This window comes from Erythrolamprus reginae, chromosome 4 (genome assembly GCF_031021105.1).
Source record: "Erythrolamprus reginae isolate rEryReg1 chromosome 4, rEryReg1.hap1, whole genome shotgun sequence".
In the NCBI taxonomy this organism is placed as follows: Eukaryota; Metazoa; Chordata; class Lepidosauria; order Squamata; family Dipsadidae; genus Erythrolamprus; species Erythrolamprus reginae.
Window position 1 is genome coordinate 72,955,451 of NC_091953.1, and position 18,178 is coordinate 72,973,628.

Here is an 18,178-nt window from a genome sequence, read left to right on the forward strand (position 1 = left end):
AGTGTGAATGGAAGAGAAGCTGATTTCGTTCAATCTTACAATCCCAAGATGGACGCATCCAGGACAGTGTTCCCTCTAATTTTTTTTCAGTGTGGGTGGAAAAGTATACTTGTTACTCACGTACCTGCCTCCCAGCTGCGTGTCAACAGCCCTGCCTGTGCTGCTCGAGGAGGTGGCCGGGCTGGCGGTGGAGTTCCCCGGACTTATCGTCCTGGGTGACTTCAATCTGGCGTCGCTCGGCGGTTCCTCTGGACTGGCACAGGAGTTCATGGCCACCATGACAGCCATGGACCTGACTCGAGTAGTTCAGGGTACGACTCACGAGGGTGGGCATGCACCTGATATGATATTCCTCTCTGAGCAACTGAGTAATGATCTGAGATTAAGGGGCTTAGAAGTGCTGCCTTTGTCGTGGTCAGATCATTTCCTACTGCGGCTTAACTTCCTGGCTCCAATCCTTCCCCGCAGGGAGGCGGAACCAATTAGGAAGTTCCGCCCCAGACGCCTGATGGATCCAGAAGGCTTCCAGATGGCGCTTGGGGTTATTCCAGATACACTTGTCCACAGTTCGGCAGAGTCTCTTGCTGAGGCCTGGAACAAGGCTGCAGGAGAGGCTCTTGACCGGATTGCGCCGTTGCGACCTCTCTGCGGCACTAGACCCTGTAGAGCTCCATGGTTCAACGAGGAGCTCCGGGTGTTGAAGCGCCAGAAGAGACGTCTGGAGAAGCGATGGAGGAAGAGTAAGTCCGAATCCGATCGAACACCTGTAAGAGCTCATATTAAGACTTACAAAGTGGCGCTCAAGGCGGCAAGATGCGCGTATCATGCCGCCTTGATTGCATCAGCGGAATCCCGCCCGGCCGCTCTGTTTAGGGTAACCCGCTCCCTTCTGAATCAGAGGGGAGTTGGGGAGCCCTTGCAGAGTACTGCCGAGGATTTTAACACGTTTTTCGCTGATAAAATCGCCCGGATCCGAGCGGACCTCGACTCCAATTGGAAAACAGAGTCGACTGACAATGAGTCAGTCGAGGTGACTGGGGCTAAACGTCTTTGTCCATCTGTCTGGGAGGAGTTTGACTTGGTGACACCTGATGAAGTGGACAAGGCCATTGGAGCTGTGAGTTCCGCCACCTGTTTACTGGATCCGTGTCCCTCTTGGCTGGTTTCAGCCAGTCGAGGGGTGACACGGAGCTGGGTCCAGGAGATTGTCAACGCCTCCTTGGGAAGGGGGTCCTTTCCGCCACTTTATAAGGAGGCGGTTGTGCGCCCCCTCCTCAAGAAGTCTTCCCTGGACCCAGCCGTGCTTAATAACTACCGTCCAGTCTCCAACCTTCCCTTCATGGGGAAGGTTGTCGAGAAGGTGGTGGCACTTCAACTCCAGTGGTCCTTGGATGAAGCCGATTATCTAGGTCCTCAGCAGTCTGGATTCAGGCCCGGCTACAGCACGGAAACTGCTTTGGTCGCGTTGATGGATGATCTCTGGCGGGCCCGGGACAGGGGCTTGTCCTCTGTCCTGGTGCTCCTTGACCTCTCAGCGGCTTTCGATACCATCGACCATGGTATCCTTCTGCGCCGGCTGGAGGGGTTGGGAGTGGGAGGCACTGTTCTTCAGTGGTTCTCCTCCTACCTCTCCGGTCGGTCGCATTCGGTGTTAGTGGGGGGTCAGAGGTCGACCCCGAGATTTCTCCCTTGTGGGGTGCCTCAGGGGTCGGTCCTCTCCCCCCTGCTATTTAATATCTACATGAAACCGCTGGGTGAGATCATCCAAGGGCATGGGGTGAGGTATCATCAATATGCCGATGATACCCAGTTGTACATCTCCACCCCATGTCCAGTCAACGAAGCAGTGAAAGTGATGTGCCGGTGCCTGGAGGCTGTTGGGGCCTGGATGGGTGTCAACAAACTCAAACTCAACCCAGACAAGACGGAGTGGCTGTGGGTTTTGCCTCCCAAGGACAATTCTATCTGTCCATCCATTACCCTGGGGGGGGAATTATTGACCCCCTCAGAGAGGGTCTGCAACTTGGGCGTCCTCCTCGATCCACAGCTCACAATAGAAAAACAGCTTTCAGCTGTGGCGAGGGGGGCATTTGCCCAGGTTCGCCTGGTGCGCCAGTTGCGGCCCTATTTGGACCGGGAGTCATTGCTCACAGTCACTCATGCCCTCATCACCTCGAGGCTCGACTACTGTAACGCTCTCTACATGGGGCTACCTTTGAAAAGTGTTCGGAAACTTCAGATCGTGCAGAATGCAGCTGCGAGAGCAATTATGGGCTTCTCCAAGTATGCCCATATCACTCCAACACTCCGCAGTCTGCATTGGCTGCCGATCAGTTTCCGGTCACAATTCAAAGTGTTGGTTATGACCTATAAAGCCCTTCATGGCACCGGACCAGAATATCTTCGGGACCGCCTCCTGCCGCACGAATCCCAGCGACCGGTTAGGTCCCACAGAGTTGGCCTTCTCCGGGTCCCGTCGACTAAACAATGTCGTGTGGCGGGACCCAGGGGAAGAGCCTTCTCTGTGGGGGCCCCGACCCTCTGGAACCAGCTCCCCCCTGAGATTAGGATTGCCCCCACCCTCCCTGCCTTTCGTAAACTCCTTAAGACCCACCTTTGCCGTCAGGCATGGGGGAACTAAAACACCTCCCCCTTGCCCATGTTGTTTTGTTGATTGATTGACTGTGTGCCTGTTTTTTATATATACTGTTTTTTATGAGATTATTAATTTAAATTGGAACTGGATGGGTGGGCATTGGATTTGGTATTGTGTACTGTACTGTTTTTTTATTATTGTTGTGAGCCGCCCCGAGTTTGCGGAGAGGGGCGGCATATAAATCCAATAAACCTAAACCTAAACCTAAACCTATAGCGTCTGAACAGCAGTCCCTTCGGGACTGGGCGGCATAAAAGTAAAAATAAATAAATAAATAAGGAAAAAAATCCCTTCTTTTTTATTAAAAGAACCTAGTAATTAAAAAAACACAAAATCCATTAGTATTAAAACCAGCAAAACTATTAATAAAAACAAGTGAGGACTCGGGGGGGGGGGTTCTGTTATTATTTAAGTGCTTTTACCATATGCTTTAAATCAAGAGTCACTTCTCTCTCTGTCTCTCTCTTTCCTGTTATTTTCTGCCTCAATCATTTTCTCATTTCTCTTTTTTCTCTCCTTTTTTCTATCATTTCTCTCTCTCTCTCTCTCTCTCTCTCTCTTGCTTTCTTCCTCTCTCTCACTCTCTCTCACTCTTCCTTCCTCTCTCATATCTCCCTCTCTTTCTTTCTTTCTCTCTCTCTCTCTTTCTTTCACTCTCTCACTCTCACTCTCTTCCTTCCTCTCTCGTCTCTCTCTCTCTTTTTTCCTCTCTCTCACACTCTTCCTTCCTCTCTCATCTCGCTCTATTTCTTCCTCTCTTTCTCTCATTCTCTCTCTTTCTTTCTTCCTTCCTCTCTCTCACTCTCTTCCTTCCTCTCTCATCTCTCTCTCTCTTTCTTCCTCTCTCTCTCTTCCTTCCTCTCTCATCTCTCTCTCTCTTTCTTCCTCTCTCTCACGCTCTTCCTTCCTCTCTCATCTCTCTCTCTCTTTCTTCCTCTCTCTCACTCTCTTCCTTCCTCTCTCATCTCTCTCTCTCTCTCTTTCTTTCTTCCTCTCTCTCTCTCCCTTCCTCTCTCATCTCTCTCTCTCTCTCTTTCTTTCTCTCTCTCATTCTCTTCCATCATCTCTCATCTCTCTGTCTTTCTTTCTTCCTCTCTCACTCTTTTCTTTTCTTTTCTCTCTCATCTCTCTCTCTTTCTTTCTTGCTCTCTCTCACTCTCTCTCTCACTTTTCCCCTCTCTTGTTCTCTCTCTCTTGCTATCTCTCTTTCTCCCCCCCCTCTTTCTCTCTCTCTCTTATTCTCACTTTCTATCTTGCTCTGTCTGTTGCTCTCACTCTCACTCGTTCTCTCTCTGTTCTTCTCACAGTGGAGGCAGGCGAAGGTGATTTTCAATGTTGGGTGCGTGCGCTCCCCATCCCCCTGCCAGCCCGCCCGGAAAATTTCAAATAAGAAAAACCTTCGCCGGCTCTAAGTTCTTATGCTCGAGGAGGGGTTGGACTATAGGACCGCCAATGTATTTTTCTATATTCTGGTTGCTTCTCTGCTTCCTCGCTGCAGAGGAAATCAAGCAGCCTTTCTTGCTCCCAGCCTCTCCTCCGACCCATCCTCAACTCACCCACCAGCTGCTGCTGCGACTCTGGGAAGAGCCCAGAAGATACTCGGTGATCCTCCCATTCTCTCCCCTTTCTAGGAATGCAGTACTTGATGGTTTTAACCCCTTAAAGGTTAAAAAAAAAATAAGCTTGGCGAGGCGAAGCGACGTTAAGGGGATGACTCGAGCCCCCCCCCCAGGACACTCGGCGAGGCGAAGCGAAGCGGCATTAAGGGGACGGCTCGAGTCCCCCCCACGTGCACTTAGCCATGGTGCAATTAGCTGCGTCTTTCAGTTTTTTAACCCTGCCCAGGAGCCAATCGCCAAAGGTAGGCTTTTGCAAAAGGTAGGCGACTGGCTCCTGGGCAGGGTTAAAAAAACACGTGCTGACAGCTGCAGCTAAGCACGCTATGGCGCATAACTCAGCTTACAGGGATCTATGATCCAGGACATACTCCGGAGCATAAGCTAACAATGTGTGATTTATTACTTGCTTTTATGACTCCTGGCTAGCACTGATTAGCCCATAAATTTTAGAATGACTTGTGGAATGTTTTTATGTTACTACCAAGCTAATTCTAACTAATTGCTAAAGATAGAAGATGAGGAAAGAAAACAATGCATGCCAAGTTGGTGTATTTATGAGAGAATAAAGGAGAAATAAAGAAAATGTGTTTTTACAATGAGATGCATTGAACAATCATTTATTCCAATTATTATCTGTTTGAGCCTGAAACCAGAACACTCACGAGAAGCAATCTGGTCTCTCTCTGTTGTGGTGGAGTATCTCCTTCTCCTTCTTCTTCTCCTTCTCCTTCTTCTTCTTCTCATTTACTTCAACTTTCCCTTCAATTTTCTGCAAATATTGTTCAGTTTTTCCATCAGTCCCTTCATTTCTTTTAATTTCTCTTACATCTTACCTATACTTTCTTCTACCTTGCCAATGCTTTCTTTAAGGCTTTCTTTAAGATATTCATGTAAAGCTTGAATCATATTTTTAAAATTCCATTGTGTTGGACTTATCTTCTTGTGTTGACATGTCTGTCATTTTCTGTCCTGGACATTGTATTGATAGCGTAGTTGCTAATGAAAAATGTGATGGTATCTTCTTCGTTCTATCTGTTCTTATATTCCAAATATTTTGTAATCCAATAAAAAAACCAAGATAATAATAAGCAAAATATATATAAAAAACAAAATATATTCCAATGTGAAAAACTAGAAAATTGAGAGGGAGGGGAGCCCAAAATAAGACAAAAATTCAAAATATAAAAAACAAAACCAATTTAAAATAGAAAAAATAAAAGCAGTTCTCCAACAATCTTATCAAAATATGTAAAAATAGAGGGGGAAAGAAAAAGAAAAAAAGAACAAAAAAGGTGTAAAAAGGTGAAAAACAACAACAGCAACTTCTAAACCAATACAGTGGTCCCTCGATTATCGCGAGGGTTCCGTTCCAGGACCCCTCGCGACAATCGATTATTCGCGAAGTAGCGGCGCGGAAGTAAAAACACCATCTGCGCATGCGTGATCTCTCTTTTTTAAAAAAAAATGGCCACGCATGCGCAGATGGTGGGGCGACGGCAGTTCGGAGGCTGGCAATGTTTACTTTCCATGCCGGCCACCCCCCCAGCGCCTCCGAGCTCCTCGCCGCTACACCCCGCCCGCCCAATTCGCCCCTCTCCCTGATTCGCCCCGTTTTTTTGCCCTCCCAAGTTGCTAGCTCTCCCCGATTCGCCCCTCTCCCCGATTCGCCCCATTTTTTTGCCCTGCCCAAGTTGCTAGCTCTCAGTGAGGAAACTTTAGTTTGTGATTCCAAACTTAATTATTAACCAGGTTTTTTGCCCTGCCCAAGTTGCTAGCTCTCAGTGAGGAAACTTTAGTTTGTGATTCCAAACTTAATTATTAACCAGGTTTTTTGCCCTGCCCAACCAAGTTGCTAGCTCTCAGTGAGGAAACGTTAGTTTGTGATTCCAAACTTAATTTTTAACCAGGTTTTTTGCCCTGCCCAACCAAGTTGCTAGCTCTCAGTGAGGAAACTTTAGTTTGTGATTCCAAACTTAATTTTTAACCAGGTTTTTTGCCCTGCCCAACCAAGTTGCTAGCTCTCAGTGAGGAAACTTTAGTTTGTGATTCCAAACTTAATTTTTAACCAGGTTTTTTGCCCTGCCCAACCAAGTTGCTAGCTCTCAGTGAGGAAACTTTAGTTTGTGATTCCAAACTTAATTTTTAACCAGGTTTTTTGCCCTGCCCAACCAAGTTGCTAGCTCTCAGTGAGGAAACTTTAGTTTGTGATTCCAAACTTAATTATTAACCAGGTTTTTTGCCCTGCCCAAGTTGCTAGCTCTCAGTGAGGAAACTTTAGTTTGTGATTCCAAACTTAATTTTTAACCAGGTTCGTAAAAAGCACTTAAACAATGACAGAATAAAAACCCCCAGCCCTCACCTGTGTTTGAATTTCATTCACTCAGTCATTCATTCATTCTTCTCTATGCCACTCAGTCCCAACACTGTCAACCCACAAATTACCATTTCCCATCCCCTTAATGTACTGTACTGTACCTCTACCTGTACCTGTACCTGTACTGTACACATTGAATAACACTTAGTCATCCTGATAGAAATAACAAAAATATTTATTTACAGTTTTACATTTTTTGGGGGGGGGGGGTTAGCATAACTAGGATAAATCGGGATCTTCTTCTATCACCATGTCTACAATGGACGCTGCAGGTGATGTTGTGGCAGACCTCTTGGTTTTCGTGACAAACATAGTTATGGGCAGTTGTTGGCGCTTTTTCTTTTCCTTGGCTAACATGGCTCTGTATGGTGCAATGGTGTTGTCAAGGGAGGCCTTAAATTGAAAATAGCGAGTCATGTGGGGATCCCAAAGTTCCGCCATGCGTTGGAGATTTGCAGCAGCTTTGTTCATTTCTACAAGCCGCTCAAGCGTTAGGCCAACATCTTCTTGTTCCTCAGCTTCTTCAGCTTCCTCTTCCTCCTCTTCTTCACTCGCTGACCTGGTCAGCTCCTCCAGATCTCTGTCTGTCAGCGGTAGGCCATGCTCATCAAGCAAACCATTGACTTCCTCTGGTGTCATGTCAACGAAGCCTTCTCCACCCAGTGCCTGTGCCAGCTTCACAGAGTTCTGGACTGCAGCATCTTGAATTTCTTCAGGAGCAAATCCCCTGTGAGCATGCACCACTTCTGGCCACAATTTCTTCCAGCAGGCATTCATTGTCTGTGACTTCATATCCATTAAGGCACTCTGAATGTTCGTCAGACAAGATGCAATTGTGTACTGACGCCAGTAGGCCTTCAATGTGAAGTTTGCATCAGCATCCATTGCTTCCACGATGCTTGCAAGAGAATTGCGCATGTACAGTGCCTTAAATGCGCGGATAACACCTTGATCCATCGGCTGGATAAGCGATGTGGTGTTTGGTGGCAAGAATTCGACTTGCACCCCATCATGTTCATGTTCCAGGTGATCATGGCCTCCAGCATTGTCCATTAGGAGAAGCACTTTGAAATTGAGTCCTTTGCCAGCCAAATAAACCTGCACCTGTGGGATGAAGCACTGATGAAACCAGTCCCGCGTGAGGGGTTTTGTAATCCATGCTTTAGGATTATGCATCCAGTACACTGGCAATGAATTCTTATTTCTGTTCTTGAGGGCTCTTGGATTTCGTGACCTATAGATTAGCCCTGGCTTCAGCAAAAAGCCTGCTGCATTCCCACACATGATCAAAGTCACCCGATCTTTCATGGCCTTAAAGCCAGGGGCTTTGGCGTCATCTTGCATCAAGAAAGTCCTTGAAGGCATCCTCTTCCAGAACAGGCCTGTTTCGTCCATGTTGAACACCTGTTCTGGAAGGTAGCCCCCTTCTGCAATTAGGTCTTTAAACGTGCCCTGGACAAAGTTTTCGGCTGCACCTGTATCTGCTGAGGCAGCTTCTCCGTGCAATGACACACTCTTCAGGCCATAGCGCCGTTGAAATTTCTCAAACCACCCTTTGCTTGCTGTGAATGTGGCTGGGGTTGAGGCTGAAGAAGCAGAAGATGTTGACGGCTGGGGGTCTCCAGGGTCATCAGCGCCTTCATCTACAGAGAATGACAGGAAAGGGAGAGAGAAGTGACTTGAATGAAAGCATACAGTCCTTCCTTCCATCCATCCCTCCTTCCTTTCTCTCCCCCCTTCCCTCCCTACCTCCTTCCTTAAAAAACACTTAAATACACTTATAAAAAACACCAGTCCTTACCTCGGTCTACCCCATCTGCATCTGTGTCTTCAAGACGGTTGTACAATTGCTGCGCCTTGGTTCGGATAGTGTTCGTATCCAAAGCAATGCTCTTTTTTCGGCAGTCTTCTACCCACACAGACAAACCAGCTTCCATCTTCATAAGGCTTTTGTTTCTAGGCGTCACTACTCTTTTGGCAGCCTTGTTGAATGATATCAGAGAAGTTTGCCTTATCTTCTTCTCATCTTTCTTAATGTATCGCACAGTCGATTCGCTGAGCCCATAATGGCGACCAACCTGTACATTAGAATGTCCCGCTTTCAGCATGTCCAACAGTTCAATCTTTTCCTTGATTGTCAGCATCTTCCGGGTCTTTTTAGCATCGCCGCCTCCACTCCGCATGGAACGTTTAGGTGCCATCTTCAAAGAAGTCTTCACAAACAGATCCAAGAAACAGATCCCAGACACTGATCCCAGACACAGATCCCAGACACAGATCCCAGACACAGATCCCAGACACAGATCCAAGAAACAGATCCCAGACACAGATGCAAAGCACAACAACTCCAAGGCACAGATGGAAGACACAGCTCGAAGAAACGGCTCGAAGGAACGGCTCGAAGGAACGGCTCGAAGGAACGGCTGCAAAAACTTTTGCAAAAGTTGCAAAACTGATTGCAATGGCAAAGCTGATTGGCCGAGATTTCGGCCAACCAGCAATGACGCGTGACGTCATCGGGCGGGAAAAACCAAGCACGTATTTTTTATTTATTTTTTTAATTTTCTGTAAAATCGCGATGTAGCGTTCGCGAGGATCGAGATGGTAACAATTGCTTTAAAATCGCGATATAGCCCTTTCGCGATGCTCGAGGACGCGAAACTCGAGGGATCACTGTACTCCAACAATATAAGGAAATAATTAGAAAAGGAAAACAAAGCGAGAAAAAGGTAATTATCTTCAAAATTCTGCAAAAAACCAAAACAATATTTATAACAAAAATTTAGATAAATAAAAAAGCAAATTTTAAAAACCAAAAAAGGAAAAAGATTAGAGAGAAAGAAAAAAGAATTCAAAGGAGATTAAAAGAAGTATATGCTTTATTGTTTGAAAAGAAGAAAGAGAGATGATATATCTATTACTTTTCAGGCTCTTCCTGCATTTCAGCAAGCTTCAAAGTTCAAAGTGGGGATAAAAAGAGGTCTACTCCAAAACAAAAGGGAAAAAAAGATATTCCAAACCAAAGCAGCATATAACCATCTGGAAGACTCAGTATTGCCTTTATATGTCTCTTTCTTATTAGACCAAAGCAGATTAAAAAAATTACTTAAATACAAAAACAAGAAATCTCAAACTGTTTCAAGGTTATAAAATACCAGCCTTTGTCACTTGATGGCACTGTGACCATTCAAGACTTCCAATAATACAACCCAGTTTACTTTTTAAAAAAAATAGGAAAAAAAGAAAAAGGGGGAAAAAAGAAAAAACCCAATAATCATACTAATTTACAAAAATCAGAACTCCATAGGCACTTAATACTCTTAAATCACATCCAAGTTAAAAATTGGCTCTCCAACAAAGCTCTTCCTCGGTCAACATAAAATCAAGCCTCTTCTTCCATGTTTCGCTCTCCCCACCACTGAAGTCCAGTCAGGGAGCAGCTAAAAAAGCCACTCTCCACTTTCACATTCCAGCTATTTCCTCTTACAAATCTCAGCCAAATTAAGCACTTTAAACAGTTTCTCAACCAGATGACTTCACTATTTTCCTTGCTCCATGTTTCCAACATTGGCCCTCCCAGCTAAGGAAAACTCTGGTTGCCTCTCATCAGCTGATGGTCAGGGAACTGTTGCCGGCTGCCTTGGGGAGTCTGTGATATACCCCCTCCCCTGGTCCACCATTTGGTGCTTCCCTTACTCTCCACTCCTCCAGAACAGTTCTGATCCAGATTTGGATTCCTGATCAACTGTAGTTCTGAGTTTCCTTCGGAGGTGTCGAGGGGAAACGTCTGTCTTGCTGTGATGTTGGCTCCGGCCTTTATTTTCCTAACTTTGTCTTTGCAGATTCTGGCTAACTGATGATATTCTGCCTTAATTATGAGTCCCTCTTTCCATTTTTTGTGCTTATCCTTTTTTGTCTTTCAGTTAATCAGAGTGATCTTTCTACAGCCATGTTGGTTTATTTTTGGATTTCTTCTGTTTCTTTTTCAGTTGTATTGTGAAATTTAAATTTTTAAAACTGAAGACACTGGTTGAATTATATTCTATTGTTATTGAATATATTATTCAATATATACTAAGAATGTTTTTGCATTAGCATAGTTCTTTTTAAACCATAGCTTGGAGTGTTACATTGTTGACTCTAGGATGCGTTGGTTTTGTGGGTAAGAGATTGTTGAGGTTCCTGTGTAAATGTGTTTTAGTTCTCAAAGATAATGTAAGTAACTCAGCTGATGTCAGGATAAACTAAAAGCACTGAGAGTTATCTGAGGCCAGTAGCTCATTTGTGATTATGGTTCCCTTGATTCAGCAATAAATTCTTCTTGCTGACAATTGGATTAGGGTTAGAAATTTCACAATTTATTTATTTTTTTCATTCAAAAATATTCCACTATCCAATTGAGCAATAAATGCCAATGTTTTATTTCTTTCCTCCATCAACCTTTGGACAATCTGACCTACATTTATCTTGTGTGTTATAAGAGCAATTGATATTTGCAATGACATGCATGGAGTACTTTGGATATTTTAAGACTAGGCATATGCATATAAATTCCATGTTAGTTGAGGCTCTTATGCCACTTTGTCATGTTCTTATTCACAGTTGAGATAAGCTAATTTTTGTTGAGTGATCTGTGGGCCTAATTATTTAGTTAGGTTCTCAGCACCATCCTTGATTTTTGCTCCAGGATGACAACATACCACCCTAGATTCAGAGGTGAGATCCTGGAGTGGGGGATGGGGTCTCGTGACTGCAGCACTGGGATATTTCCCTCTCTCCTGGGAAATGTCCCCAAGTCCCATTGCCCGGCGGTTCTGGTCCTTTTGGACCAGACCGGATCTCTCCTGCAGGGAGAGTGATGTTTGGGGCGCTGGCAGGGGCCTGGCAGGGGCCAGCATGCCCCGCTGGGTGAAGTGGTTTGTCTCGCACTGGCTGTGGTAAAGCTGGACAGGCAGCCATACCTGTTCCGACACAGCTGCAAAGACTACCCATTGCCAGGAGGATAGCCGAATGATTCCATCTGGAAAGAGAATTGAAAGACTTACTTGCAGAGAGGGACCAGAGTTTTTCTGTCTATGATGGTAAGCGGAGAATGCCTGAATGAGATTTTAGACCTTTGTTTCTTGCTTGGTTGCTGGACAGGGTTAAAATGGCCTGAGATTGAAGAAGGCAGCTAACTGTGCAACGTGGCATTTCAGCGAAAGCTTTTAAAACAGCGAAATTGCCCATCATTTGGATTATTTTCAACTATCTAATTGGATCTCTTTTAAATTTGCCTTTTGGAATTTGAAATGTTTAACTTTTGTTCTGGAATCCTTATCTTTCTTTTCCTCTATAAACAAAGAACATTGTAATACAGGAAGTACGAATCAGGAAGCTACAGTAAAAGAGTCATTTAAAGCTATTCAGAGAAAAGCTACATAAAGACTTGGAGAATTGATCACCTAGCGACATCATATGCCCGGAGGAAATATAGCAGTTTGCTACTGGTTTTAAATACAGTACGCTACAGAAGAATGACCAGCCAATGCATTAAGGACTGCTTGATTTGACTGAAATTACATTTGTTCAAAGTCAGTATTCTTGCCGTGGGAAGACTGATTAGCTAAACCCATGGAAGGAAGATAATGTTTAAGATGAAATTACTTGAACTGAATTAAACTGATTTGAATAGATTTGATCTAATTGGACTGATTGATTTGAATAAAATTACATTTGGATCATCTGATCCGACTGAAATTACATTGAATAATATAAATTGAAATTTAAAACTTTTAAGAATTAAATGTTTTTAAGATTTTAAAATTAAAATATGTGTAAGAATATTTAAAAGTTACTAGAAGATAATAGCACCTTTTTTCTCTTTTTGTTCTTACAAAGTTATAAATTACAAAAAGAATTGAGTATACTTAATGAATTGGATTTTTTAAATATTTTAATCTTATGGGGGCTTATATATATATATATATATATATATACAAATATACAAGCAAGTGATATAAAGTGTAAAATGGAAGAATTATATAAGAGGAGAAAATTTAATGGGTTATAAATGAAAAAATTGAAAATAGCTTTGATTATTGCACATAATATAGATGAGATCTTTGGTAATGATTATGATGATTATGATTATCTTTGGACGACCTTTTTTCTATTTTCGTCTTTGCTTTTCTTTCTCTCTTTTTCTTTCTCTCTCTTTTATTTTATTACTCTGGTTGATTGAATTATAAATTGCTTATTTGATTTATGGTGATAAATAATGTGGAACAAAGGGGAAAAGATAAGGGAGGAGAGTTACAATAACAGGAGTAGGATTAATGTGGAATAATAACTAGCATTAATTATGTTAGGTATTATATAGGAAAGACAGATGAAACAACAAAGAGTTAAAATCAATAGATTAGGGAAGATTATCACTGAGTTCGATAGTGGAAGACATTTAGAATTAGGGATAATATATAGATTAGGGAAATATATAGATTAGGGAAGATTATGGCACTGCATTTAGCATTGTAATCAATTAGAATAGGGAAGATTATTGCACTGATATCACAATGACAGATAGATTAGGGAAGATTATTATGCTGGGATTGGCAGCGGGGTTTATAGATTAGGGAAGATTATCACACTAAGAACGGCAGTGGAAAATATCTAGATTAGGGAAGAATATTAGTATTTTGGGGTTTTTTTTAATGAAAGATACTTTTTGACTGGGAGGTTGGCATTTGATATTGTATTGTATTGTATTTTAATTTGAGGTATGTAAATTGGAATCTCTGTAGGGTGTGAAAAACAATAAAAAAGAGGTGAGATCCTATCGGTTATAACCAGTTCTTTAGAACCATTAGTAATCTGGTGATAACATCACAGAGCCAATTCTGTTGTAGTCTCAATGGGCACCACCATTGTGGTGACAAATCTCCATTTGTCTTCCTCCAAGGATTTATCAGCAGGATCAAATTTTCTGGGTCAATTTGGGTATAGCTTTCTTGCATAGGTTGGAGTTTGGTTACAATTGTCTATAGATTCTTTAATTTTTCCTCTAATTATTCACATAGCTTATATTTAATACATGTATAATTCTTTGGGCATCACACACATAAAGTCCAGAAGGAGTTGGGCGGTTTATAATTATGAATAATAAATAAATAAATATTAATATTAATAATATTGATAATGATAATGATAAATGACTGGTATCAGCTTGATGTATACCTTATAAAGTAGTAATTTGAAGTCTCTACTACTGTTAGACAATTTATATAATTTGTAAAATGTATATAAACTGCTCCAAACTCGACTGCAGGAAATCAGACTTTAGTAACCGAGTACTTAATGCATGGAACTTACTACCTGTCTGTGTAATAACATCCCCTAACCCTCAAAACTTTACTCCTAGACTATCCACTGTCAACCTCACCCGATTCCTAAGAGGCATGTATATCATGTATATAAATATTTTATATATCACATGTTTTTGCTGAATCTTTTTAAAATTAAGGGAGACTAGGATAGCACTATTTCGGCGTTGTTCTGGCCTCATCAGCTAGCCATACCCTTACTGGGATATGATCCTGTAGCTTCTGCCTTGTAAGGCAGAGAATGAACTTCTAGGCGACAGGATCTGATCCCTTCAGCTTTGTACCAGGAACTGTGATGCTCCTTGAATATACCAGGGTGATATGACAGATATATATAAGGAGCTGTGATGTTCCTTCAATACACCAGGGTGATTCGACTCAAAAATATGTAATCCTTCCCTGGTGCAGAGCTAAAGGGATTGGATACTGTAGCCTAGGGGATAATTCTCTGCCTTACAAGGCAAAGGTTGCAGGTTCAATTCCCAGTGGGTATGGCTAGCTGATGAGGCCAAAATAAGGCCAAAATAGATCTCTCCTAATCTCCCTTAATTTTCAAATTCAGCAAAAAAACATCTGACACATACAGATAGAATTGTCGGCTATCAATAAAATTAACTGCCTTGGAAATGGCCCTGGGTTGGGCCGAGAGGCAAATAAGGAGCTGTGATGTTCCTTCAATACACCAGGGTGATTCGACACAAAAATATGTATCCCTTCCCTGGTGCAGAGCTGAAGGGATTGGATACTGTAGCCTAGAGGATAATTCTCTGCCTTACAAGGCAAAGGTTGCAGGTTCAAGTCCCAGTGGGTATGGCTAAGCTGATGAGGCCAAAATAAGGCCGAAATAGATCTATCCTAGTCTCCCTTAATTTTCAAATTCAGCAAAAAACATGTGACATTTATATACATACATACATACATACATACATACATACATACATACATACATAAATACACACACACATATATATAGATCTATTTTGGCCTTATTTTGGCCTCATCAGCTAGCCATACCCACTGGGACTTGAACCTGCAACCTTTGCCTTGTAAGGCAGAAAATTATCCTCTAGGCTACAGTATCCAATCCCTTCAGCTTATATATATGTTTTTTATGTCGGATCACCCTGGCATATTGAAGGAACGTCACAGCTCCTTTTTGCCTCTAGGCCCAATCCAGGGCCATTTCAAGGCAGTTAATTTATTCATAGCCGACAACTATACATACATATATATATATTAATATATTAATTTTCAAATTCAGCAAAAAGACATGTGACATATATATATATATATATATATATATATATATATATATGTCACATGTTTAAGCTGAATTTGAAAATTAAGGGAGACTAGGATAGATCTATTATATATATATATATATATATATATATATATATATATATATATATATATATATATGTCACATGTTTAAGCTGAATTTGAAAATTAAGGGAGACTAGGATAGATCTATTTCGGCCTATATATAATTCTTAATATTTCTTCCCATGATTACAATAATCATGAATTAGAATAATTAGAATTTCCTAAAAATATTAACATCGAAAACAACAGTAAAAGGGGTATTTTTAGGAAATTCTAATGTTTCCCATGTATAATCATGGGAAGAAATGTTAAATGTAATATATAAATATGATAGATAGATAAATAAATACATCTGTTGGGCCTGCAGTTTGTGGAACAAAATCTTTTAAATTTAATTTAATTTAGGTTATTGTATTTCTATGCTGCCCAACTCCTAAAGGACTCTTTTTATATAATAAAATGAGGCTAGATAATTGTTTGATCAGTTTGAAGGTTGTATTTACATTTATACTTGAAAATTAGCTTAAACCTTAATAGCTGGGCTCTAAGTCTGTTTCCAGACTAGGGAGTAGTGCTAGGGAGTACAGTATTGACTGTTTGTCACTTGGAAATCAGAAGCTAGCTAAAGTTTTGCATGGCGATATGGCAATTTAAAAAAAATCCAGGCATAAGGAGGTCAAAAGTCTATGGAGAAATAGAATAATCAACAATAATAAACAAACAGTTAGTTTGTTCTGCAAATTAAGTTTTATTTCCTTTCTCTCAAGTAAAAAGCCATTTTCTATGCCCAAATCACACAAATACATATTAATTATTAAAACTAAAAAAAAAACCCTGACTACACTGCTAATGAGGGCAGTTGTAATAAATAATAATGCAAAAATTATTTCCATTACAAAAAATGTATTAATGCAATTTCCCTTTGTCAGTAACATCTTAACCAAACTGTTACTGTGGTTACAGAAACTCTAGTATCCAAGGAAACTACTACCTCCAAACAAGAAATGCCATCATCTTTACTTCTAGAGGTACCTGCCCTGATTGATTTCAATAAGGCATGGGCAGATCTCAATGACTGGCTTTCTCTATTGGATCGACTGATACAATCCCATAAAGTTACCGTCAGTGATCTTGATGAAATTAATGACATGATCAACAAACAAAAGGTATGTAAAATATTTAGACACTGATTTTTCTATGTATTGACACAAATAGCTACAATAACATGTCTATCAATGTAAAAAAATATAAAATCTTATTAATTAAATTTTTAGCAAACCTGTTTTAAATAGAAATCTGATTTGAATTTTTTTTACACAGATGTTTAAATATTTGCAAAGAGTATAAATAAAAAATCATCACATTCTACATATTGCTTTTAGTGGAATAATTTTCCTTATATTTGGATTCCATGCCAAATTATCTTCAGAAACTATTCTATTTTTTGGAATATAAGATGTACCTTTTTCCTCCCTAAAAGTGGCTAAAAATTTGGGTGCATCTTATTCTCTGAATGTAGCTTTATTTGAAGCTTTTCCCCCCAGCCCTAACCAGGTGCTAACAGTGTTGTTGTTGTTGTTATAATAATAATAATAATAATAATTATTATTATTATTATTAATTAAATTTGTATGCCGCCCCTCTCCGTAGACTCGGGGTGGCTCACAACAATAGTAGCAAAACAATATGTAATACAAATCTAATAATTTAAACTAAACACCCATAATTTAAAAACATGCACACAACACACCATACATAAACAATATAGGCCTGGGGAAGTTATTTCAGTTTCCCCATGCCTGACGGCAGAGGTGGGTTTTAAGAAGTTTACGAAAGGCAAGGAGAGTGGGGGCAATTTTAATCTCAGGGGGGAGCTGGTTACTGAGGGTCGGGGCCACCACAGAGAAGGCTCTTCCCCTGGGACCCACCAGACAACATTGTTTAATCGACGGGACCCAGAGAAGGCCAACTGTGTGAGACCTAATCGGTCGCTGGGATTCTTGCAGCAGAAGGCAGTCCCGGAGATATTCTGGTCCGATGCCATGAAGGGTCAAAACCAACACTTTGAATTGTGACCGGAAATTGATCGGCAATCAGTGCAGACTGCGGAGTGTTGGGGTAACATGGGCATACTTTGGGAAGCCCATGATTGCTCTCGCAGCTGCATTCTGCACGATCTGAAGTTTTCAAACACTTTTCAAAGGTAGCCCCATGTAGAGAGCATTACAGTAGTCGAATCTCGAGGTGATGAGGGCATGAGTGACTGTGAGTAGTAAGTCCCGATCCAGATAGGCCCGCAACTGGTACACAGCTGAAAGATGGTTCTCTAATGTGAGCTGTGGATCGAGGAGGACGCCCAAGTTGTATACCCCCTCTGAGGGGGTCAATAATTCCCCCCCCCCCAGGGTGATGGATGGACAGATTGAGTTGTCCTTGGGAGGCAGAACACACAGCCACTCCGTCTTATCCGGATTGAGTTTGAGTCTGTTGACACCCATCCAGACCCCAACAGCCTCCAGGCACTGGCACATCACTTCCATTGCTTCGTTGACTGGACATGGGATGGAGGTGTACAAATGGGTATCATCTGCGTACTGATGATACCTCACCCCATGCCACTGGATGATCTCACCCAGTGGTTTCATGTAGATATTGAATAGCAGGGGGGAGAGGATCAACCCCTGAGGTATCCCACAAGGGAGTAACCTTGAGGTCGACCTCTGACTCCCCCACTAACACTGACTGTGACCGACCGAAGAGGTAGGAGGAGAATCACTGAAGAATGGTGCCTCCCACTCCCAACCCCTCCAGCCGGCACAGAAGGATACCATGGTCGATGGTA

The 18,178-nt window shown here is 41.9% G+C and overlaps 1 protein-coding gene across 1 annotated transcript in view; it reads left to right on the plus strand.

Moving 5' to 3' along the window:
- Nucleotides 1-18,178, plus strand: part of LOC139167142 (dystrophin-like) — a 1,540,372-nt gene that overhangs the window by 741,894 nt on the left and 780,300 nt on the right. Inside the window, exon 41 of the mRNA XM_070751563.1 lies at nucleotides 16,300-16,502. Within this exon, the coding sequence (XP_070607664.1) occupies nucleotides 16,300-16,502 (203 nt within the window). The remainder of the gene's footprint in view (nucleotides 1-16,299; nucleotides 16,503-18,178) is intronic.